The 24,828-nt window shown below is 43.3% G+C and overlaps 1 protein-coding gene across 3 annotated transcripts in view; it reads left to right on the top strand.

Moving 5' to 3' along the window:
• The window catches only part of EHF (ETS homologous factor), a 70,251-nt gene extending 46,572 nt beyond the window's left edge, over positions 1-23,679 (top strand). Inside the window, exons 7-10 of one of the 3 annotated variants that reach the window (XM_084851507.1) lie at positions 2,401-2,463; positions 5,891-6,086; positions 8,579-8,736; positions 22,079-23,679. In XM_084851507.1, coding sequence (XP_084707633.1) covers positions 2,401-2,463; positions 5,891-6,086; positions 8,579-8,678 — 359 coding nt within the window. In that variant the 3' untranslated portion in view covers positions 8,679-8,736; positions 22,079-23,679. Of the gene's footprint in view, positions 1-2,400; positions 2,464-5,890; positions 6,087-8,578; positions 9,927-10,109; positions 10,396-22,078 lie in introns of those variants that run through there. The other 2 variants (XM_084851499.1, XM_084851515.1) reach the window with 2 other exon arrangements.
• Positions 23,680-24,828: the final 1,149 nt, after the last annotated feature.

Here is a 24,828-nt window from a genome sequence, read left to right as displayed (position 1 = left end):
GATTCAGTGTAAGGCAGCTTCCTATGCTCCTAATTCATGAGCATAAAATGTGGCGATAGCTACAAGCATGGAGAGCCAATGAGAGCAAGTGTGGTGTAGAGTGTTGGGCTGGGACTCGGGAGATCCGGGTTCTAGTCCCCACTCAGCCATGAAGCTCTCTGGGTGACTTTGGGCCAGACACTGATTCTCAGCCTAACCTACCTCACTGCGTTGTTGTCAAGATAAAATGGAGAGGAGGAGGAGGGCTATGTAGGCTGCCTTGGCTTCCTTGTAAGAGGAAAAAAGGCAGGATATAAATGTAATAGTAATAGTTAGAAGAAGAAGAATATATTTTTTTAAAAAGTAAAGATTATACAATTGTAACAGTTCTATTGATGGCTATTAGCTATGATAGCTAAATGGAGTTCTCATTGTTCATCATGCTATGTGGGTAGTACTGGTTCCCAACTGGGTACTTGTAATATGGAATGGTGGATTCACTTGAATGATAGCTTCATTTGCATAAACTCCACGTCTATTTCAGTGAACAGAAGAATGTAGTTCCACCACTCTGCCACTGACAGCCAACACATTCCAAGATAGTGGTGAAGCTGGAACTAGCCACAAGATAGGATGCCATACCATACCCATATTGCTAAATAATGCATCTGTTAAAGGAGTGGCCCTTAACAGCTGCAAATTCCTGGCACTTTGGAGCTTGAATGAACATGGAAAGCCCTTAACAAAACATGTTAAATCAAACTTTTTTTGTTAATTGAATATGATTACATTTTGACAAGACTGTGCCTCCAGCTATCAGACAAACTTGAAACTGAAAATGAGAAATTCAATGGAAAAAGAAAGGAAGTTATATCATAATAAGAAATCACACATCATTCAGAAGGGTGAGAATTCACACAGAGGCACTTTAACATTCATTTTTAAAACACATATTTATTCCAACAAAGAAATATTGTGATGCATGTATTTTAATATGAAATGCTGATTATTATTTCAGGAAGTTTAGCACTACTCTAAAAATGTCCAGAATTCTGAAATAATTTTTATCACAATTCCACTGGTATAAATCTCTGATAGGCTTATAAACTTGTAAATTAAGGATATTTTATTTATTCACATATATTCTGGGGGCTTAGCAGCAGAAATGGGTCCCTCCCATTCTTACTAGAACCAATGTATCTGCTTGCTTATGTTTGTTCCTGCTCCTGCAGCCAATTGGCTGCCTTGCTGATTTCTTCAAGTACATAGAAAATGCCCGCATGCATGAAGGAACTCTGGGACATGTAGTTCTTAAGAGATCATATCTCATAGGAAGACGGGCACACTATTCTCTGTCTCAAATTAGAAGTCCTAAGTTTCAGTAAAGAAATATTGTTCTGTATACAGTCCAGGAGAGTGGCTGTCAGGAAAAACTCTGGGAAACTCAGATTTCAGAATGTGTTAACTTTTAACTTATAGTGTAAAAAAGGCCTACAATTTGAGAAATGCTGCTGTTCTAAACCAAAAGAGCTACTAAATAAAGCTAGGCCTGTCATCTTTCTCCCAGGGGCCCTACAGTTAAGTACAAGTAGAATACCCACAAGTATTGTGTCCATCCTCATCCGCTAGATAAAGTTGCACCTACTGAATTTCTCACCACGCACCTAGTAAGAGTACTGGGTTCTCTGCCCCTTAGGAACTCAGCAGCTCCTTCACTTTATGAGGTACAAGGCTGGAGGCTTGGCAAATGCCAAACAGCAACACTGAGGCTTAGCACTTTTGAGGTAAAAATGAAGCCAAATGAAGAAGGAGAGGTAGAAACAGTCAGTTCTGGCCCTATAATACACATGCATACATGCGTACAGAGAAAAGGAATTGTGATGATGGTCACTAGCTTAGATGACTGGTAAAATATAATAAAACTAAGCATATTCATAGAGAGATCAGTCAGCAGCTATTAGCCATGGTAGCTAGACAGAAACTCTTCTATTGATTATTCTAATTCATCCTTACCATAGGGCCACAGCTGCAGCCTTATAATGTACTTCTATGTGGGTTAATTTAGCATTTTCTAAAAAGGACTCCAAGAATAAAGGTTGGGCAGGACTATGATCAGGAAGAGGGGCAGGAAGTTTACACTTCTTGAATGACTTACCAGTGTTTTGAGCTTTGGCTGCTTTATCAGTTTAGCCCTTTTCTGGAGTGGAGGGAAAGGACTTGGCTGCTATCATGGATGCTCTGGTACCTTCTTGACTTGACTACTTTAATGTACTATCCATTCAACTGTCATTAAACACCTTTGGGAAATTTAAAAATCCAGCAGCATAGCTTTGATTTGTATAGATGAAGCTTATTGTGTGATAGTCTGTAGAATGGATTTGGGTGTGTAGGTGCAAGAACTGATCCCCTTTTCTGTTACAGAAGATTCTTCAGATGTGAAAAAGATACCACAAGATCAGCCTCCAAAATCACACAAGAAACACAGTAAGTCAGCCACTATAGAGCTATTTCAATACAAGAAGGGTTGTTTCATACATACGGTCGGTACAGATAACACTTAACAAAAAACAACAGAAGCAATGGAAAAGGGTTCATCCTGAGCCAGCCCTACCATTAGGCAGAGAAGCTCTGTTCAGCCATCTTCTCTCTGTGCAGTTAGCATTGTATGGAGAGAGAGTGGGGTTGTGCACGCTGGCCCTGCTTCCACCATTGTATCCCCTGCTGGCCCCCGCTCCACACTGTTGACATGTTGGGGGCATATCTAAAGAGGGGAAGACTGCCAAATATATGTAGGCTGTTCCAGTGAACTGGAAGCTGGCACAGTCAGGTTTTCCCTCTGCAGAGATACCCAAAATGTGTGGACAGTGTGAGAGCAGGGCTGGCAGGGAACACAACAGCAGGAGTGGGCCAAGCACCCGCACCCGTAGTTCTTCTCTCCGTGTTTAAAGTGAAGAATTCTTGAACAGGGCTAGTGAGGTAGTTGTCTCAGGCAGCTGGTGTTGGGTGTTGTGAAAGGGCAGCAAATGGTTACTTTTTAATTTATATTATTATAATTTTACTCTAAGGGAGAGGCACTTGTAGGATTCAAATAAATTGACCAGTGTTGGATACTACACACCTTGACTTGCCATGTGGGTGGTGGTGGTTTTCATTTGCTGCTCATCTCAGTCAACAAAATGGATACATTTCACAGGATTTAAATTATCCAAGAAATAAAGTGAAGGTCCTCCTGTATTACACTGTGGGCCTGTTCAGGCATAATACCCCAGAGAGAAGTTGTAACACCCTTCACGCTCGCGGCAGGTTGAAAGCAATGAATGTACTATATCATATTTATAATTTATTTGAATGCTGTAGCTTCCTGGTTACTCAGTTGTAATCCATCCCCATTGTATCTGGAAATGAATCAGCTGGCTAGGGAGTGACTATGCTCCAATATGCACAGTTCAGCCTTATTCATCTGTTACTTTATTTCCATGGGAAATAACACCCAGAGCCTGATACGAAGTTGAGAGTTCTTCCCAGAATGTACCATTCTTGAACTGTCCCATTTCATTTTCTTAGCTCAAAGCAGACTGGAGAATTGGAAATATAATGAACCTTTCAAAAAACAAAGTTAGATACTATTTTGCTATGTCCTTTGTGACAACCTCAACTAATACAAGTAAACTTTGGAATTGTCATAGGGCCAATCTACATTGTAGATGTAATCTAAATCTACCATCGCAATGAATTTGGTGTCCTGTCGGGTTAAATGCTCTCGCATTAAAATGTGATTATCCACACTCAGCCATTTCCCCCGTTGCGGTGCTTCATCGAATGTGCGAGCTCAGTTCACACTCGAGCGCTGTGCTGTTTTCCTGCTCTTAAAGACGGCTGCTCTCATAACTCATTGGAGAATCAGAAACTCTTCCTGTTTCTGCTGGTTCCATGCCCACTGCATGGCAGTGGCACGGGAGAGGCTTGTCGTTTTCCGCATATTTTCCTGGCCTTGGGGAAAACGACCAGTTTGTCCCTTGCCGCCGCCACTGTAGCAGGTGGGGGTGGAGGGAAGAAGGAGGCACCTATCCTCTCCCCCTGCACCTGCTGGAGGCCAGGGTGAGCGGCCGGTGGGGTGTCTGCCAATGCTCTTTCCCCCGTGCCAGCCCTTGACAGCCAGCACGAGGAAGAGAGGCAGTGGTGGTGGCACCCAGCGCTCACATTGGGCTGCTGGCATCTTCGAAGATTCGAAGCTTCATGTCGGCCTGGTCAGTAGTTAGATGGGCAACCGCCTGGGAATCAGGCTTCCTGCATTGAGCAGGGGGTTGTTCTATCCCTTCAAATGAGACTAAGTTTTACCCCCTTCTATCCCCCGCTTCGGCTTTTTAAAAAAAATTAAGGTGTTATCTTTGAAGAATCGTGGCTTCTCCACGATTTTTTTTTCTAATTCAGGCATGATCTTTGAAGATTCGAAGATGTGAAGCTTCAGATCTTCAAATCTTCAAATATCATGCCTGAATTAGAATAAAAAAAAATTGTGGCGAAGCCACGATTCTTCGAAGATAACGCCTTAATTTTTTTTTTTTTAAGCCGAAGCAGGGGACAGAAGGGGGGAAAACTTAGTCTCATTTGAAGGGATAGAACAACCCCCTGCTCAGTGCAGGAAGACTGATTCCCAGGAGGTCGCCCATCCAACTACTGACTGGGGCCAACCCTGCTTAGCTTCTGAGATCAGACAAGCCCGCGCACATCCAGCCCTTTGCTTGTTGCTGAGGAAACACTGAATGCAGAGGAAGCTATGCGATCAGTAGCTGGAAGACGACATGGGGCCGTCGAGAGCTGTGATTAGACAGGAGGGGAATACGAACACCGCCGTATATGGACAGGCAGGGGAGGGGTCTACGACCAGATACGGTAGCGAAGGCGGAAAATCAGAGCACATTAAGGGGAAATACCGGGATATCAGGGTATTGAAAGCGGGAGCACGGAAGCAGGAAATTCCAGTTCCAATTGGAGGTGGTTACTACCGCGTAATGTGAAAGACAGGCGGTGAAACTCATTGGAAACGAAAAAACCCGTAAGCATAGATCGGCCCTACGATTCATTCTTCCATTGATTAAACTTTTGTCACTGGTGGAGGTCTAGGAGGTAAACTGCATATTCTACTGCAGCTGTAACAATGCATAGCTGGAACAGAAATATGTGAAAATTTAGAAGGTAAAAATGGAGACGTGTATTCAAGGTACAGGGGCGTTAGAATTCGGTATTAAAGAAAAAAATCACAAACGTTGAAACCTAAGTTCTGCAATCAGAATGAGATATATATATATATATATATATATATATATATATATATATACCATTGGAAAATTAAGAATAAAGTTGCTAAGTTTTCAGATGATCTTGCAAATTTGAGTTTCATTTAAGAATGTGGCATAATTTGCCAGAAGCTGGAATCTGGAAGGACAGGTGGGACTCATGGCAGTGAATGTAGAGAAGATAACAGATGTAATAGATGTGTGTGTGTGGAAACAATGTATGTCAACTATTCACAAGTTTTGGGCAGCAGGGTTGAGGGAATATTTCTTTTTTATTCCTAATAAAAATAGGATAAAAGTTCATTCCAGCTTCTTTTGCTTTCACTGAATTGAAAGCTATAGTTTCAGAGTAATTGCCATTTTATTCATGTATCTTCAATAATATAACAGGAAATGAACATCATTTTGGATTGTCTTTCCTCATCTTGAATCTTAGCATATGCATGTGAGCTGGAAGATTAATTGCTCCCGGTCTTATATAATGACATTTCTACAGTTACTCAGAAATTATTTTCCTTTTTAAATAGTATTGGAAATTCTCTTGAAGAGGTGAAAATACATAGCTTTCATCTTTAGTTGAAGTAATTTTTCCTTTGAACACCATTTTATTTTAGCTCCTAGAGGGACTCACTTGTGGGAATTTATCCGAGACATTCTACTGCATCCAGAAAAGAATCCAGGCTTGATAAAATGGGAGGACCGGTCTGAAGGCATCTTCAGATTCTTAAAATCTGAGGCAGTTGCTCAGCTGTGGGGAAAGAAGAAGAACAATAGCAGCATGACTTACGAGAAACTCAGCCGTGCCATGAGGTAACAAGAAGGAGGAACGTTTTGGCTTAGAAAGACACTGTGCTTAGTCTGTGGCTTGTAGGCCACATAAAACAAGACACGTGTGCTGAATCACAGGGCATTGAATAGTGTGTAAACTCAAAAAGTTTAAAATATTATGAGGCAAAATTTACTTCCTGTGGTATAATTCCATTCTGAATGTGAAAGATACCAGTGGGATCAACATGGCAAGATGCAAAATTTAGGATAATCCCTGAGAACCCCATATCTGTAAATAACGTATTATTACTGACAGTTCCCTGTTGTCTTCATATGAACACAAGGATCTTGTCTGTTTTGAAAAGTCTGCAGAGCTGTGGAACAAACTTTGGGTTGTGCCTAACATTGTCACTCTGCTGACTGAAGCTGTTCTGTCAGCAGAACTGGGAGTGGGTCAGTTACCCCTCCGCCCCACAGCAACTGCACACCCTTAAAATCTGCACCAGAAGGCCAGGAGGACCAGATTTTCAGGTGGCACAGATGGCTACAGTGGGGAGGATAGAGGGAGAAAGTCCTGTCATTGAATTTAACCCTATGAGTCACATTTTGTCTTTGACTGCCACAGCAGCTGTATAAATGGACTGCTACAAATCCTCCTGGAACATCAAATCCTGGATCTTGATGATCTACACATTTGCAATTGCCATTTCTAATGACTATAATAATCACACTGTTGTACTTTACATAATTCATCCCTTAACCAAGTGAAATAATTCACATGAATTCTCCTTAACATATCAGTAGCACGGGGACTGTTGTCCAGTTCCAGTTTAATTATGTACATGTGGCTTTCCATTTTTTCTTGATGGGGACAATCCAAGCTCATTACAATCAGTGAGAATTTTGACTGTCTTCAGTGGAGGTATAGCCATAGTTTCTAGATCCTGTTGTAACTCAATGATCCTTGTGACTGCTGATCCACAAACATCCTCAAATTAATGCACACTGTATTCCTCTCTCAGATATTTTATACAATCATGTTAATATAAATAATTCAGTACTAAATCCTGTAGGTTAACCAAGACCGACAAGTTTCAAAATTCTGGTAGCACAGATACAGGTAGGATCAATAAAACCACTTGACATGGATGAGTGCCAGTGAAATCCCAGTAATCACACTGACTGACATGTAAAAAGCAGTGATACTACATTCTGCATGACACTGAAAAAGGTTACATGGGAACTGGGCTTGTGGCTATTAAACTTAAGGTGATTGTGACAATCCCAATGAAGTAAGGAATACTTAAGTCTTGCCGGAATCAATGGGATTGTTTTAAAAATATTGAATTAGTTTTAATAGAATGTAGGGACACATAGTTTTCTGTTGATTCCACCTTGAATACAGTGCAACTATGTCAGTTTAGGCTTTGTGCAAAGGCAGTGGATTGATGAGTCAACACACGTTAGGGCACTGGGATTAGGGATGTACGAAAGTGACTTACCTGTTCGCGGATTCTGTTTGTGGGGGGGGGCGCTCCATCCCTCCCCCTGGAATCCTCGATGGGGTGGAGGCGATCTGGTCCTCCCCCCCGGAATCCTGCTTGGCTGGCTCTGCTCCGCGGCGGCTCCACGGAGCAGCCGGCCAGGGCTGTCCGCAGCTGGATTTCTGGCTGCGGACTGGTTGGTGCATGGTGGCAGCTACGGCGGCCGCCATTTGCATTCCCTATTTTTCGCCATGCTGGCCTATGTAATATTTACGTAGGCAATTACGGCGAAAAAAAAGGGAACCGCAAATAGCGTAGTGGGCACTATTTGCAGTTCCCTTTTTTTCGCCGTAATTGCCTACGTAAATATTTACGTAGGCTAGAACGGTGAAAAATAGGGAACGCAAATGGCGGCCGCCGTAGCCACCGCCATTTGCGTACGCTGGGTTTTTTTGGGGGGGGTTAGCCGTGATAGGCTACGTAAATTCTTACGTAGCCTATCACAGCTCGAAGGACAGCAATGGCGGCCGCAGCAGCCCAGCCGCGGCTGGCCAGGAGACCAGCTGCCGCCGCCGCCGCCGCCAAATCCACTGCATCCGCCCCAGGTAAATTTCATCCCGGGGGATTCCGCGGGGGGGGGGGGCGGGGGGCAGGAGGCCGTTTCGCCATGGATTCCGGGGGTTAAAATCCGGCCTCACTGGAATCCATGGCGGAATTCTCTGCCATCCCTAACTGGGATTACATCTGTCTGTCACAGCCCTGGCCTCCACATGCAAGGGCGTGGTGGGGTAGGCTACACAGGCTAGAGGACAAGGATTGGGGGTTCCCAAGGGAGTATGTGTTTAGACCCTCTTGTACTCTTGATCAGGTCATTGGGAGCATGACAGGATGTGAACTGTTTTTTGAATTGGGCTTATTGTGGTTTGAAAATATATTAGTTTGCTAAGCCCAATTCCAAATTGAACCAAAGAGGGAAGTTCTCCTACCACCTATCTTCATTACTAATTAAAAGTTTCTGATACACCTGATTTCATGTCTTCTTTTTAACAGATATTATTACAAAAGAGAAATTCTCGAGCGTGTCGATGGTCGGAGACTGGTATATAAATTTGGAAAGAATGCCCGTGGCTGGAGAGAAAATGAGAACTAAAGGCAACCTTAAACAATAACAACTGTACAAACCATCATTAACAAGAACTTCTAGTGATGTAAATATTTCAAAGACTATTTTCTTTTATTTATGTACAAAAATTGTGTGCATGGGGGGGAGGCAGAAATCTGCTTCCAAGGGGAAGAAGGAACACTATTGTGTGTTGATGTTAACATTATTTTATTTGAAGTATGTCCTTCAATGGGGAAAAATGTACAGTTTTCTGTGACCTGTGATAATGTTGTATGGTTGTGTTTGGGGATATGTTTGCCTTTCTTGTGAAGACTTCTAAAAATGTATTCCAGGAGAAATGTGATTTATAACAATGCTGTGAGAGATGTATGTAATGGGAGGAAATCACAGGGCATTACTAGGAACCTGAAAATAAGGCCTATTGCTTTCTGCATATGAGAGAAATAAGGATTTATCTTTATCTTTTATCTCAGTGTATGAGTTGTATGAGGAGATCTGTCCACTCAAATCATGTGTCTCTTTTTAAAGGTAGTAAGTAGGAAGAGGCAGGTGTGGTTAACAACTTTAATTGGCTACTTGTTACTGTGCCCTTCCTCTGGACAAGTGATGGAGATCTACATTTGCTTAGTCTCCTGTTGTAACCCTCAGTTAGAGAAGGATTGAACAGCTGCATTGAGCAGGGGGTTGGACTCGATGGTCTTGTAGGCTCCTTCCAACCCTACTATTCTATGATTCTATGCTATGAGCTCATTCAGTTCTTGAGGGAAGACTGTTAAGCTGAAATAACTCTCCTGGAACATGAGGAATCATGACCTCAGTGAAAGGCGGATTTGTTTGTTTGTTTCAATGAATTTGGTGACCAGTCTTGAATGCATGGCTATGTTCTGAAAAACATACCTCACTATGACTTGGCTCACACCATGATATTCAGGCAGTCATCAGCTATCAGCTTGACACATATTAGAGTATCTAAGACAATCATTGTGCCACAATTCCCCCTGAAAAAGTCAGCCTTGTGGTGAAGTATTGTCTACATCAGGGATGGACAACTTGCAGTCCCCCAGATGTTTTGGCCTACAATTCCCATGATTCTTCACCGTTGGCTATGGCTAGTGGGAGTTGTAGGCTGAAACATCTGGAGGGCCACAAGTTGCCCACTCCTGGTCTACACTGACTGGCAGCAGCTCTCCAGGAGCCTTTCCCTGTTCTACATGACGATGCCAGGGACTGAACCTGGGACTTTTTGCATGTAAGCATGTGCTTTCCCACTGAGCTGTGGTATATGCAGTAGAGGCTGGTGGCTCTGATGTCAGTGGGGCAGTGAATCTACTCCGGGTTTCAGTCAAAACCAGTTAGAACTCTATAGGAGCTATCCAAGGTGCAAAACACCTAACTCCTTTCGAGTTCTGACTGAAACCTCAAGCAGATTCAACACCCCACTGACATTGGAGCCACCAGCCTCTACTAGGTATATGTTGACATTGGCCTGACTGAGGAACCTGTGTCTTGGCTGTACCACTTCACATAATTGAATTCTCCATACAAAAGCCATTCTCTCCACATAGAAAACTAACATTTCCGGTTCTATCTTAGCCTTTCTCCCTGACTTCTAGCTTTCCATTTGCAGTCTTATTTTTGTATGAACAAGTATTCAGTCGCGTGAGCACCTACCTGCAGTCTGTCGTGATACAGCCAAGAAACAGATTAACTATCTCCGGGAAAATTAGGCCATTTTCCCAATGGCTAAAATTAAAAATGACCCCTTTGGGCTTCTTCATATTTGCCCATGTGATTTAAATCCAAACTTGGCTCACACATAAAGATTTGTGAGGAAAATTCTGAAGTTTGGTAATTTTCTAGACACAAGGCAAAAATAAAGCAAGCAATAGAGCTGAGAAGGAAAGCCTCATGGCTACTGGAGGACTCAGACAAACTTTGCAGAAACATAGAAGTTTGTGCTACTTTAAAGACTAACAGATTTATTCTGGCATAAGGGTTTGTGGACTAGAGCCTACTTTTTTGCTGTGACAAGCCAATGTGGCTCCCCCTCTGGCCTTTGCAAAAAAACACATCTAAGCACATCAGGTAGACAACACCTTCTCCTGCACAATTCCTGCCAAAGCTGTCACCATCAATTATAACTATGTGACAGTTTTGACTTTACATAAGGTGGGTGAGGCAGGTTCATCTTATTTACAGATGAAGTCATAAGACTCCATCTATCAAAGCAAGTCTTTTCTTCTTGTGTCTTTTTCTTGACTGAATATTTGTTCTCTCTCTGCATGAGAGAGGGTTCTCTACCCTTCCTTAGCTTACACCCTATCTCCCTTTCTAAAAACTTTATATGTCTCTGGCATCTAATTAATTATCAAACCCCACATAAATGTTAGGCAGCAGGCTGGATTTATCACTGTGTTGTGCCTTGAGTATCACCAATATGGAGTTCTACTGAGCCAAAAATGCAGTGTAACTATATATATATATATATATATATATATATATATACACATATATATACACATACACACACACACACACACACACAGTGAAGAATAAAACACACTTCCAGTGGATAAGATAGTGCTTTTAGACTGCAAATCCTATGCACATTTACTTCTGAGTAGACACACATAGGATTTGCACTGTTAATGAATCAGTTCATGGGCATAAAAAATACAGTTTCACAGAGTTGTCTTCAGGTAATTGAGAATAGACCTATTCAGGCATTCTGAATGGGGTTAAAATAAACATGTGAGGAGAGAGGGTGCTATTCTTAAGAGGAGAGCCTCCTGTATCCGTGGAGGCTCTTTGCGCTGGAAAACCAATATTCAATAATAGATATGTCCCACTATTGTTAAGCACTTCAGAGAGAAGGAGTTTGTCATTTGATTTCATGACTCCATAGATCTGGAAACAAAGACAAGATAACATTTACTCTGCTATAAACAGAGACAGTGGATTTATTGAGCACCATCCATCTTGCCAAGCACATACAGTGCCAGCCAATGGTGATCCTTTTACCCGTTCTAACCGACAGGATATAATGAAGACATGAATGTTTGTATCAGATTGCTGTTTAAACATAAAGGCATTTCTGAGATTGCTCTTTTATTGTGTTTGCAAAGAATGGAGTGGCTGTTGTTATTTTTTAAAGATGTATATTTTACACCAGTAAGATTTGTATAGATTTTTATTGTAGCATAATTTTCAGATGTATAAAGCTCTATATAGGAAAAAGACATTGCTCTATTTATATGGTTGCAATTCTCATGGGATCAGACTGTAATGTATACAAAATATATGCTAAGAATTTGTTGATGTACTGTGCATTTTTCCTAGTATATATTTTGTATACTCTGCAGTCTGATCTGATGCATGTATATTCATAGGTAAGTTCCACTGCATTCAATGTGGCTATTCTGAAGTAAGTGAACATAAGATTGCAGCCACAGCGAGCTTTTTAAAGACACTTCTTGAGAGCTCTCCATAGCAAGTAAAATTTATTCATATGCTTAATGGTCCAGCTTTCATGTTGCTGGAAAATGGATAATATCAGCTCCTTAGTCCATCACTGTTTAAATGTTTTCTAACAGTGCAATATATTCTTTGGTGTTTTTACTGCATATGTCAGATTTAAGACTATCACCGAAGTGCCATAGAATTCTAAACACTGATTCTGTTTATAAATGCTAATTAAAATAATGCATTCATTTGCTTTGGTGTTGTTTTTTTTAAGTTGACTATCCCCATAGCAGTTGCTTATTAATGAAGTAATATAATCATTGTAAGGCATAATGGGAAGTAGGAAATTAGAGACTCTGTTCATGGGTAAACAAGCTGTTGACGTGCAATTAGTTGTTCAAGAATGCGGATGTGCATCCAATTTTATGCCTGCAATTTCCAATCCAGCAAGTGATAATGCATGAAAGTTTGTATACACATGAACAACCATGTTTATTTGTATGGATTTCCTTAGCTGGCTTGGAGCACCCATTTAAACAATGACGTTCACAACCGGGCAATGTCAGCATTTTGGAAATGGAAAGAAATCCTCTTTTATTGTCTCATATAATAACAGAGACAGTTCCAGTGCTTAAATTAAGAGGTCTCTTCTTAAATTATGATTCATATTGATACCTGTTCATAATCTTTGCACAGTTGGAAACAACATAATCCTTAAGTATTCACAATAAAACATTGGTCCAGTGAAATTCTCATTGACATTAGTAGTGACAACGCTTTTCTCCAAGTTCCTTGTTCATAATATCTGTTTTACACGTCCTGTTTTCATCAGCTTATGGGAAGCCTCAATGTTTTTAATCAACTACACCTCTATAATATCAACATTCACAACATCAAGCACAAATGAAGTTCATCAAATCAGTAATGCCTCAGCAGATGAAAATATCAAAATCCGGGTAATTCACCTGCTTTCTAGCCTGCCATATGGAAGCCCCATAATGTTTTATATATTCACTGTAAAGGTATGGATTGCTCCAGAACCATTTGCAGAATTTTGATTTGAATATGTACTAGCGGCCATAAAAAAAATGGACACATATTTCTGAGAATTTTTGTCAAACCTATTTTGGCCTGGCGTGACGTATATTAACAGAAGGAATGTCCTGTGTTCCATCCTACCGACAACTTCAATAAAGGGTAAATGCAGACATCTACTTACCAAGTGGTAACCAACCACAATGTGATGGAACTACTTAACAAGTCAGAATCAATACTATCTTGCCAAGCAGTGAAGAAATTTTCCCCACATTTCCATACCTGATCACGGAGCATTCTCCTTTCTGTTCATAGGATATTACAGAACGTGAATATGATGACCATTTACCAAGTGATAATGTATAACTTATAATGAAGAGACCTAAAGCATTGCATTCCTCCCCAGATTTCTGATCAGATATGGACGTGTGGTAAATTTTTCCTCACTTGGCATTATGTTACAAATAGGGATGGCGGAGAATTTCTCCCCGAAACTTGGGGGGGCCGAGCGCCAACGTGTTCGGCCCCCCGAACAAGTTTCGGGGAGAAATCCTCCGCCCCCCCCGCCCCCCGCACCTCCCCTGGGACGGGACTTACCTTCACCGAATGTCCCTCCAGGTGGCGGGTCCGGCCGGCGGTTCGGCGGGTGTTCGAGCAGGGCGGGAGCGGCAGCCGGTCTTTCGACCGGCTGCCGCCGCCACCGCCATTGCAATCAAAGAAAAAAAAAAAACGCCCCCTGATAGGCTACGTGACGATTCACGTAGCCTATCACGGCTAGATCTGCAAAGTCAGCCGTGATAGGCTACGTCAATCGTCACGTAGCCTATCACGGGTGACTTAAAAAAAAGAAAAGAAAGCGCGTACGGATAATGGCGGCCCCCATAGGGAGCCGCCATTCCCGTTCCTTATTTGGTCGCTGTAGTCTACGTAAATGTTTACGTAGACTACGGCGACTAAATAAGGAACGCGAATGGCGGCTCCCTATGGGGGCCGCCATTAGCGTACGCGCTTTTTTTTTTTTTTAAGTCACCCATGATAGGCTACGTGACGATTGACGTAGCCTATCACGGCTGACTTTGCAGATCTAGCCGTGATAGGCTACATGAATCATCACGTAGCCTATCAGGGGGCGTTTTTTTTTTTTTTAAACTTTCGCGTTCGCGGCCGGGCGAGGCGGGAAGCCTCCTCCTCGGCCTGAATTTCGGCCGGGGCGAGGCGGGAAGCCTCCCCCCCGGCCTGAACTTCGCGGGGGGAGCAGCGAAGCACCTCCCCCCCACCGCGAACGTCCTTCGACAACAGGTAAGGGACTTTCGTCCACCCCTAGTTACAAACAGCTGGCTTGTTGTGGCAACTTATAACCTGGTAAATGATTGTCTGTGTACACCCAACAAAGCAGCAGCAAGTGTAAGATTGGTTATGGTAGATTGCTCCTGTCTGGTACACTGTCTGATACAATTACATTGCCATTCAGTATAATTTCTTAAAACATGGGGAGGTGGGGATCGTAAAACCCATAGTAGAAATCAGTTTAATATGAAACAGTGATGAAGCTCAACTGGAGTTTTATTATATCAGTTGCTGAATTTCTGACAGATAAAGTGGTAACATGGCCATGATTGCACCCATCAAAAATCATGCACTGTTTTGCTTCAAAAGATAACACTCCAAGCCAAAATTTTAAAATGGTGACACTTCTCAATTACCTTAATTCCATACATTTTTTGTGAGTACATTATATATATATATATATATATATATATATATATATATATACCCACCCACCCACACACACACACACGACTATGAATAAAGGAATAAATAATGGCAAGTCCAGGAAAATTGCTAGTGTGGAAGCAAGTGTTGTGTGAGGCGGTTGATCATGTAGGATCAGTGTGCAGGAGGGTGACAACATAAGAACATAAGAAGAGCCATGCTGGATCAGACCAAGGGTCCATCTAGTCCAGCATTCTGTTCACACAGTGGCCAACCAGCTGTCAACCAGGAACCCACAAGCAGGACATGAGTGCAACAGCACCCTCCCGCCCATGTTCCCCAGCAACTGGTTTATATAGGCTTACTGCTTTTGGTACTGCATGTAGGACACAACCATCAGGACTAGTAGCCATTGATAGCCTTCTCCTCCATGAATTTGTCTAACCCACTTTGAAAGCCATCCAAATTGGTGGACATCACTACATCTTGAGGTCGCGAATTCCATAGTTTACCTATGCACTGTGTAAAGAAGTACTTCCTTTTATCTGTCCTGAATCTCCCACTAGTCAGCTTCATGGGATGACCCCAGGTTCTAGTATTTTAAAAGAGGGAGAAAAATGTCTCCCTATCCACATTCTCCACACCATGCATAATTTTGTAGACCTCTATCATGTCTCCCCTTATCCTCCTTTTTTCCAAGCTAAACAATCCCAGCTGTTGTAACCTTCCCTCATAGGGGAAATGCTCCATCCCCTTGATCATTTTAGTTGCCCCTTTCTGCACTTTTTCCAGCTCTATAATATCTTTTTTTAAGTGCTGTGACAGTATTCTAAGTGTGGTCGCACCATAGATTTGTATAGGGGCAGTATGATATTGGCAGTTTTATTCTCAATTCCTTTTAAGACTTTCTCCCTCTATCCCCCCTGCTGTCAGGAATGCCCCTGCTGCCTTCTGAAATCCTCAAGAAGCCAGAATTAACATGCAGACAAAAAGGCTCCTTTCCAAGGCTTTATTTCCATTCAGCCTAATGAAGCTTACAGATGCTAATTGCCTGAGACTAAGTGGAAATACAAAGGAGCAGCCTACCAGGGGATACTAAGACTTAGGATGGCAGTTGGTCTCTGTTTGGAGAAAAGCGCGGCAAGTCTCTGAACTTAAGGAGTAGGAGGGGAGCTTCTCCCCCTTTCCTGTGGGGCCTCAGGGCGCAGCTGTTGTCGTCGCACCAATCGGGCTGAGCGCATCTTCTTGGTGCCCGCCACCTCTCACTTGTCTCTGCACCTGCACCTCGCGTCTAGAAGCTCAGGTTGTCCATCCCTCTCCATACCAGGGTCACTGTCGCTCCCAGGAATGTGAGGGGGGGGGAGCTCTCCCTCCAGCTGCACCTCTGAAAAACAAGTGGGTTCCTCTCCCACAGATTGTATCTATTCTTTGGAATCAGAGCTGCTTTGGGACTCTATGGGCTCAGATCCAACCCTGACACCTGCACCTGCTAAAATCCCTGAGAACCTGCTCCAGAGGGTCCCCCAATGAATTCTTTGCAAAAAAAACCCCTAATTGGATTTCATCCTTTATTTCCCTCTTAGTCCACCACCACCACCACCATTCCTAGCAAAAGCAATGAAATAGGCCCACAGTGCATGGAGGTGGGTGCACATTATTTGTGATGGGGAGAAGCACCAGATAATTAACTAAATTAGAGTTAACTTAATTAACTAAATTAGAGTTAATTTAGGAAGCATGTTGCCCACTTGATCATGTAATTAGCACCCTATGCGGTGTAGCCGTGCTGATCTTGGATTGGCCTATAAGATGATATGCCTAACATGTTTCTAGCATTAAGAGTTTCTAGATGAGCTATTTTTATGTCACATTATAAGGTAGCCAAAGGCATACAAGGTACTGCCTCAGAGCCAAAGAGCAATTACAGCTTTTCTAGACAGATCAGGAAAGGTGGCAAATGCATTAAATAACGATCCAGGGGGGTGTCATCATGAGCAACCTAGTACGAAGCTAGAGCAGCTTGAATTCCTTTGCAACAGATAGGGATGTTGGAGAATTTCGCCACGGATTCCAGGGAGGCCAAATGCCAGTGCATTCGGCCCCCCGGAATCCATGGCGGAACAAAAACACCCGCCCCACCACCCCGCGAAATGGGCCCGGAACGGAGTCTACCTTTGTCAGCCATTCTGGTGTTCCTCGAATGGCAGCCTCCATTCGCCTCCTTTCGAATGGCTGTGATAGGCTACGTAAGTTAGGGATGGTGGAGAATTTCTCCACGAATCTCCGGGAGGCCGAATGTCAATGCATTCGGCCCCCCGAAATTGGTGGGGAAATTCTCCGCTGGCGCCCCGCCCCCCCGGGGATGGGACTTACCTCCCTCGAATGTCCCTCTCGGCAGCGTGTCCCGGCGGGAGTTCGGCGGCGTTTCGTCGGGGGGGGGGCGGCGGCCGGTATTCCGACCGGCTGCCGCCGCCGCCATTACAAAATAAAGTAAAAAACCCCCACACACCTGTGATAGGCTACGTAATGATTAACGTAGCCTATCACGGTTAGATTTCCAAAGTCAGCCGTGATAGGCTACGTAAATTGTTACGTAGCCTATCACGGGTGACTTTGAAAAAAAAAAGCACGTACGCAAATGGCGGCGCCCATGGGTGCCGCCATTTGCATTCCTTATTTGGTCCCGGTAGTTTACGTAAAGATTTACGTAGACTACGGCGAAAATAAAGGCAACCCAAATAGCGTCGCCCTTATTTTCGCCGTAGTCTACGTAAATCTTTACGTAGACTACCAGGACCAAATAAGGAACGCAAATGGTGGCGCCCATGGGCGCCGCCATTTGCGTATGCGCTTTTCCCCCCCCCAAAGTCACCCGTGATAGGCTACGTATCGATTAACGTAGCCTATCACGGCTGACTTTTGAAATCTAGCCATGATAGGCTACGTTAATCGTTACGTAGCCTATCACGGGTGTGTGTTGTTGTCTTTTTACTTTTGTATTTCGCGGCCAGGGAGACGGGGCGCCTCCCGCCCCCGGCCTGAACTTCGGGGGGAGAACCGAAGCGCCTCCCCCCCACCGCGAAGCAAGCTGCGGGACCAGGTAAGTCCCTTTCGTACATCCCTAAGTATTTACATAGCCTATCACGGCTAACACAGGGACGCCATTTGCGTCCCTGCGGAGGCCGTGATAGGCTGTGTAAATATATGCGTAGCCTATCACGGCAATAGGCAGGAAAGCAAATGGCGGCCGGCGTAGCCGCCACCATTTGTGTCCCTGTTTTTTTCCATGATAGGCTACGTATATATTTATGTAGCCTATCATGGCAAAAGACAGGGATGCAAATGGTGGCTATGGTGGTTGCCATTTGTGTCCCTGCACAGCCCAGCGGCTGGATGTCTGGCTGCGGGCAGCCCCGGCCGGCGGCTCCACGGAGTTGCCATAGAGAGGAGCCAGCCAGGGAGAATTTTGGGGGGAGGAACGGAGCGCCTCCTCCCCACCGCGAATGACCCCGGATGAAACAGTGAGTCAATTTTGTACCTCCCTAGCAACAGATGATGTCATCACCAATCCACTGCCAACCAGCCGCTTCCCTCTTCAAAAGCCGCATTTTCTGAAACTCCTTTTACTCCAACTTTTTTTTACCGAAAGCAGCTCCCTGATGTGGTTTTACCACAGTGTGCCGTCCCCCCCCTCCGCATTAAAATCCTGGGCATGCCTCTGTGACCTGGCAGTGACGTGGTGAAGGGAGTGGGATGCCCCATTCCCTCTTGTTTCCCCAATGGAAGTAGTTTTTCCCATTGAGAAAATCCCCAGGAGTGCAGCATCAACCCCTCACATTACTGTAGTAGTGGGGACACTCATTCACCTTAGGTATCCTGCTTTTAATATTTAACATATCCCCCTTTCAGTACATCTTTACTTAGAAGTAAGAAATAAATCTCCCTACCCTGCAGTGAAAGGGTTAAAGGCTAACTTTAGTAACTCTCCCTAAAGTGCTGTTTTGCTTCTCCATTGCTCTCTTAAATCACTATTGCGATGTTGTGCTTCTTTGGTGTCCTGTAGTTTCTCTGATGCAAAGCCGTTTCTCCTTTGTTATGTAAAGGCCCTTCTCTGTTTTATCGCTTTATCACAGTAACGATCTTTTGGGTTTACACTACAGGAGCTTCTCATTGTGAGCAGGGAGAAGGAGAAAGGGAGAAGGGGAGAGGGGTTAGAAGCAATAACTGGGTGTGCCTCTGGACTGGAAGCAATAACTCCAGGGCAGAATGCTGGAATGGGGTGAAATTGAAGCGGGGTGGGTTTCAGATACTACACTGGAGAACTGGGGATTTTGGCTTCTTTAGGGAAATCTGTACACGTGGGGAAAATTAGTTGCTTTCCATTCATAATAATGCAGTAGCCCGGGGGAGCCTGGATAGGGGTGGGAAACAACCCTCTCTCATTGGTTGAGCAGCCCCTGCCAGTTTGATGATGTTCAGTTCTACTCTCCACACCCCACCCAAACGTGTGCTCCTTTCAAGCACTGTGTGACCCCTGAAAACACTCTCCTTATTTTGCTTCATGTGTCCCTGACAGACCAAAGCCAATTCCATAAAAATCTGGGTAATACTCCAAAGCACTTCTCATTCCGTTGTCATGAAGATCCCCCACCGGGTCAGGCGTAGGAGTGGAATTGATGTTTGTCACCTATTGACTTGATCCTCTGGTTTTTCATACTGCCTTGTTATGCTTGTCCTGAATGGCAAGAGAGCATCTGAGTTAAAATAAAATAAATGGAGCAACGAATAAAAGGAACATGGTGGTTGGAGTCTACTACCGGCCACCCAATAAAGGAGAAGACGAGGATGAAACTTTTGAAAAGCAAGTAGCCAATGTTTCAAGGAAGCATAATGTAGTAGTAATGGGGGACTTCAATTTCCCCGATATTTGTTGGGAGACAAATTCTGCAAAACAAGGCCCCTCCAGGAAATTCCTGACTTGTGTGGTGGGCTCTCCCACACTGGAGGCATTGAAGATGACGCTGGACAGCCATCGGTCAGGGATGCTCTGACTTGGATTCCTGCATTGAGCAGGGGGTTGGACTCGATGGTCTTGTAGGCCCCTTCCAACCCTACTATTCTATGATTCTACATCTCTGCGGCAGTCACTCAAAGGGCTTCATTGCTAAAGAAATCGCAAGGTGTATGGATAATTATAACACTTGCAGTATCTTGGTTAGGGTAGTTCAGGACAATGATTCCTCTTGCATTCATCCTGTAGATTAGGGATGAACTAAAATAGACGAAAAACACTGGAAGTTTATAACAGCTCTTACCAGCTTTGGTAATCAGAGCTGAAAAGGTTTTCCCATCACAGAAGCAATCACTGACTCCAAGCCACATCAATACTATACTGAATTCATAGCATTGAAGCTAGATCCTAAATCCTTAGGTAACAGAACATTGATTCAAAATAGCAGGTTATAGCATCTAGGAATGGTATCATCACTAAGGGGCAAGCAACAACCCTCAGATGCATGGGAGAACTTTTCTGTGGTCTGGATCCAAGTAGCAGGGAAAGGGGATGAGAATGATGCAATCACATGAGCATGGGCAAACACAGGGTCTTTCTTTTGCTGAATCCATAGGAAAGACCCTTATGATCAGGCCCGCTCACATGGCCTATCATTTGCTTGCGCTCCCCAGCCACGTAACAAACATCACAGAAAAGTGGCTCCTTGGTGGCTGGCAACTGTGTTTGAAGGACACCTGAATGGTTATTACCTGAGATTAAACTAGGCAGACATTCTGGGCTGATAGGAACATGGGAAGCTGCCTTCTACCAAATCAAACCATTGGTCCACCTGGCTCAGTATTGCTTACACCTGCATTCCCCAATCAGGTGTCCTCCAGACATGTTGGACTACAACTCCTATCATCCCCATCCAGATGGGAATGGTGGGAGTTGTAGTGTACTACATCTGGAAGGCATTAGGTTGCTCTACATGGAGGAGCAGCAGCTTTCCAGGGTTTAAAACTTTTCCCAGCCCTACCTGGAGATGCCATGGGTTGAACCTGGGGCCTTCTGCATGCAAAACACATGCGCCACCAGTGAGCTGCAGCAGTCCTTCTCCTAGAGGGTCCCCTCATGAAGAGGCAACAGCACTGATATCCAACAGAAACAATCTAAGGGCACAATCGTATCGGAACCACCCTTGATACTCATAAGCCTCCAAACTTGTAGGCTTACGAGTGTCCAGTGCAGAGCAGGAGGCGGGGTGGAGGCAATCCTCGTCTCCACTGTGCCTCCTGCTCTGCATTTTGCCCGTCTAGCCGAGGCGTCAGGAGGGAAGGAGGTTGGGGAGGCTTGGGGATATGGTGTCAGCTATCCCCTCCCCGCCCACTGGCACGCCCCCTTTCCCTTCCATCTGAGGTTGTCTTTGTGACATTGGAGAGGCTGCCAGCATGGTTCTCCCCATGCTGGCTGTGAGGGGGATGGGGCAGGGAGCTCGGACTCCTGGGTCCGAGGTCAGAGTGCTGTCTCTGACCTCGGATCCAGGAATCTGAAATATCCTATGGCTCCCCAGAGCCACAGGATTGTTCTCTAAGGCTATCCCCATGTGAGGCCCAATCTGGAATGATTAGCGGTCAGCCAAACACCAAAATCTACAAATGGATTAAGACAGCAGTATAATAAATTTAATACCGATAAGGTATTCTGACACTGAATGTTTCCCTTTCTGTTTTCTGGTAGGATTTTTGTTGTCATCTGTGTTAATACGTGTTTTTCAGGGGGGAAAGTGAAGCTATATTTACATGGTATTGCTTTAATGTGCATCTTGAAGGCCTTCTTCAAGTGCTATGTGACTTTATGAGTCTGTATTAACAGGATTCCTCATGTTATTTTGCCTCTAAAACTGAAAATAATGCCTTCCATATTAAATGCAAGGACTTAATTCATTGCTCCTTTCAAGAATAGCAATTGACAGACCCAGCACATACTCTCATCACCACTGCTGGATACTCCCAATTTTCCCAATATTTTTCTCCCCCCCCCCATTTCTCCATAATCAAAACTCAAAGTCCTTGCAAAGATAACAACATTCATTAAAACAAAACAGAATGACACCCAGGAGATTTCAGCATAACCAATTATCAGATGCCAATTTAAATGTTGAATGTAGATTGTCTCAAGATAGCTTCTTCTGCTGAAGAAGCATTTGATTTTGCATTTGCAGTTACACTGTGGGAAGACGGAGAAGAAGCACCAGAGCTAGAAGTTATAGAAGCCATATTGCTACCATCAAAAGCAACACCACCTTGCAAGTTTCCCTGACCCTACGCTGCTTCGTTGGTTTCCGCTTGAAGGAGAAGGCTGCCTCATCTCGTGGTGATACCATGGTATACACTATGCAGTGCTAATCACAGAACATATGAAACTGCCTTCTGGCAGGTCAGACTATTGTACATCTAGTTCAGCATCGTCTACTCTGGCCATCAGCAACATTCCAGGTCTCAGACGGAGGAGCATTTCCCACTACCTGCTACCTAATCCTTTTAACGGGAGATACCAGGGATTGAATTTGGGAACTTATGCATGCAAAGCATATGCTCTACCACTGAGCTATTGTGTTTCCCTACTACTTGGGGAGAATACAGAAGGAGATGCGGTGGTCTGTTGCTCCAGGAATATCCACTTTTGTCCTCAAATTATATCGAAAGAAATTATTCAACAATTATGTGCTAACTTAAGAACGTAAGAACTGCCATGCTTGATCAGACTAACTTCTCTCGCTTTTTTAAGATACTCATTTTCCTCCACAATTAGAAGCCTTAGCTATCTGTACTGAATGGTGATCACAGGTGGTTTTATGGAATGTGCAGTGTCCTGCCAAGCCCGCACGCATGGCATTGCTCACACAGAGAGAAAACAATCTAATTTGTGTGGTGCAATTCACACTGGCTACTATCATGAATCTGTGACTTAGCACTGGTCTATGTCTTACTTTTGATGCAGGGATCAGCCTCCCCATAGCAAACATCCCAACCCCTGGAAGTATTAGAGATCAATGTGTTTGCCAGGGCCATCACACAAGGAGTTTTTCCACCCTCCCCATCCCCCAATCCATGTTACTGTCAGGCAATGGCAGAGATTCATTCCTTGGTAAGTTCTGCATTGCAATACAGCCAGCCAATTGAAAGGAGCAAGAACTCACCCAACCAAAAATTATGAGTTATCCCTTAACATCACAATACTCATGCAGAAACCTCCGTACCTCACCAAGGGTGGAGTCATAGCTGACAGTTACCTGAAATGAGTGGCTTCAACAATATGGTGGACTGCCTTGCACCACCTGGCTATCCTAGACTCATAGACCCATAGAATAGTAGGATTGGAAGGGGCCTACAAGGCCATCAAGTCAAACCCCCTGCTCAATGCAGGAATCCAAGTCAGAGCATCCCTGACAGATGGTGGTCCAGCCTCATCTTGAATGCCTCCAGTGTGGGAGAGCCCACTACCTCCCTAGGTCATAGGTTCCAATTGCTTTTTTGCAATTGCTTTTGCTGGTTGATGAAGACATTTTTATTTGGTCTGGGTTTTGCCTTGCTAAGTACATGGTATTTCTTTAAAGAATGATTTTTTTTCTGTAGCCTCTGTTGTGTTTTTATTGTATATTGAATATTTCGTTCATATATGATATTATTTTAAATTGTTGTAAGCCACCCTTAGTAGTGTATAGGTGCTAGGAGGACGGGATATAAATTCTGTACAAATAACCCCATTTGCAAAACTGTGATCAGAATGCATTGAATCAAAATAAATTAATGCAATATGTCCAATAAACATACAGCTGCATAATGTATATAATATATATAATTTACTCTGCTTTTGACTTCTTTTACAGTAAAGTAAGTCCTGTTTCTTTGTTTATCTCATAATACTATTTATATTTGATTTCAGCTCAGGTAAGGGTGAAGCTTAACTTTTTTTTTTTTTAAAGCAAAACATAAACAAAAGATTAGATGGTTCAAGGTTAATGATCTGTGAAACCATTCACTCTAGGTCATCTGTTTTAGTCTGGAACAGGTTGGTAATGAAAATTATTATATTCCAATTTATATAAGGCATCAGTACTGAGTTTCCCATTGAAAAAGCAATCCGACCCAAACAAAAAAAATGAGCATGTCAGGGAGAAGGCTAGGTGAGACCCTTACTACTCATATGCTAGCTATATATAGGCAGGGAATTTCTGATTTGTGAGCACATTCATTCATACACCTATATGCTCAAGTGGTACCATTCTGGAAGACTGTACTATATGCTTCCTTATCTGACCTTGCAGAGCAGATTAAATAATGTTGGATGTAGCCATACTACAGATTCTATAATCTGGCCAGCAGCATGCCTACACTGCTTTGATCTCCAAAGCTCATTTGTGGTCTAAAATTGGCATCTAGGCTAGATTACTGTAACGCATTGTACATGGGCCTGCCTTTAAATACAATTATTTTATTGTTTTAATTTTGAGTTAGTATTGTAATTGTTTGCTCTTTTCAAGCCACTTTGGATACGTTTTAGTGGGAAAGCTATGCCTGAATATTTCCTTTTCCCCCCACAATACTTTTTATTCTACTTTTTATCTTTATAAATGAAATAAAGAATACCAACAACATAATCACCATCTACAGTTTCCAACATTACAGTATTCTTTGGAGGACACAGCAACAACATATATATATATATATATATATATATATATATATGAAAGAGAAGGAAAACAGAGAAAGAACAGGAAAACAAAGGGAACAAGAAAAAGTATTTTTTTAAAAAAAGTTACATAAAAGGGTTAAATTTAAACTCCCTTACACATAAACTTCCAAGTATCACTCTACTTAAAAGATTATACCATTGCCAATATTACAATTCAGTACAGCTTAGGTAATCCATCTTATTTCAATAACATATCCTCAGACTTATAGCAAGGAA

The sequence above is a fragment of the Heloderma suspectum genome, chromosome 1 (assembly GCF_057233095.1).
Source record: "Heloderma suspectum isolate Gila_16-S chromosome 1, 16-S_ref, whole genome shotgun sequence".
In the NCBI taxonomy this organism is placed as follows: Eukaryota; Metazoa; Chordata; class Lepidosauria; order Squamata; family Helodermatidae; genus Heloderma; species Heloderma suspectum.
This window is presented reverse-complemented; position numbering and strand designations above follow the sequence as displayed.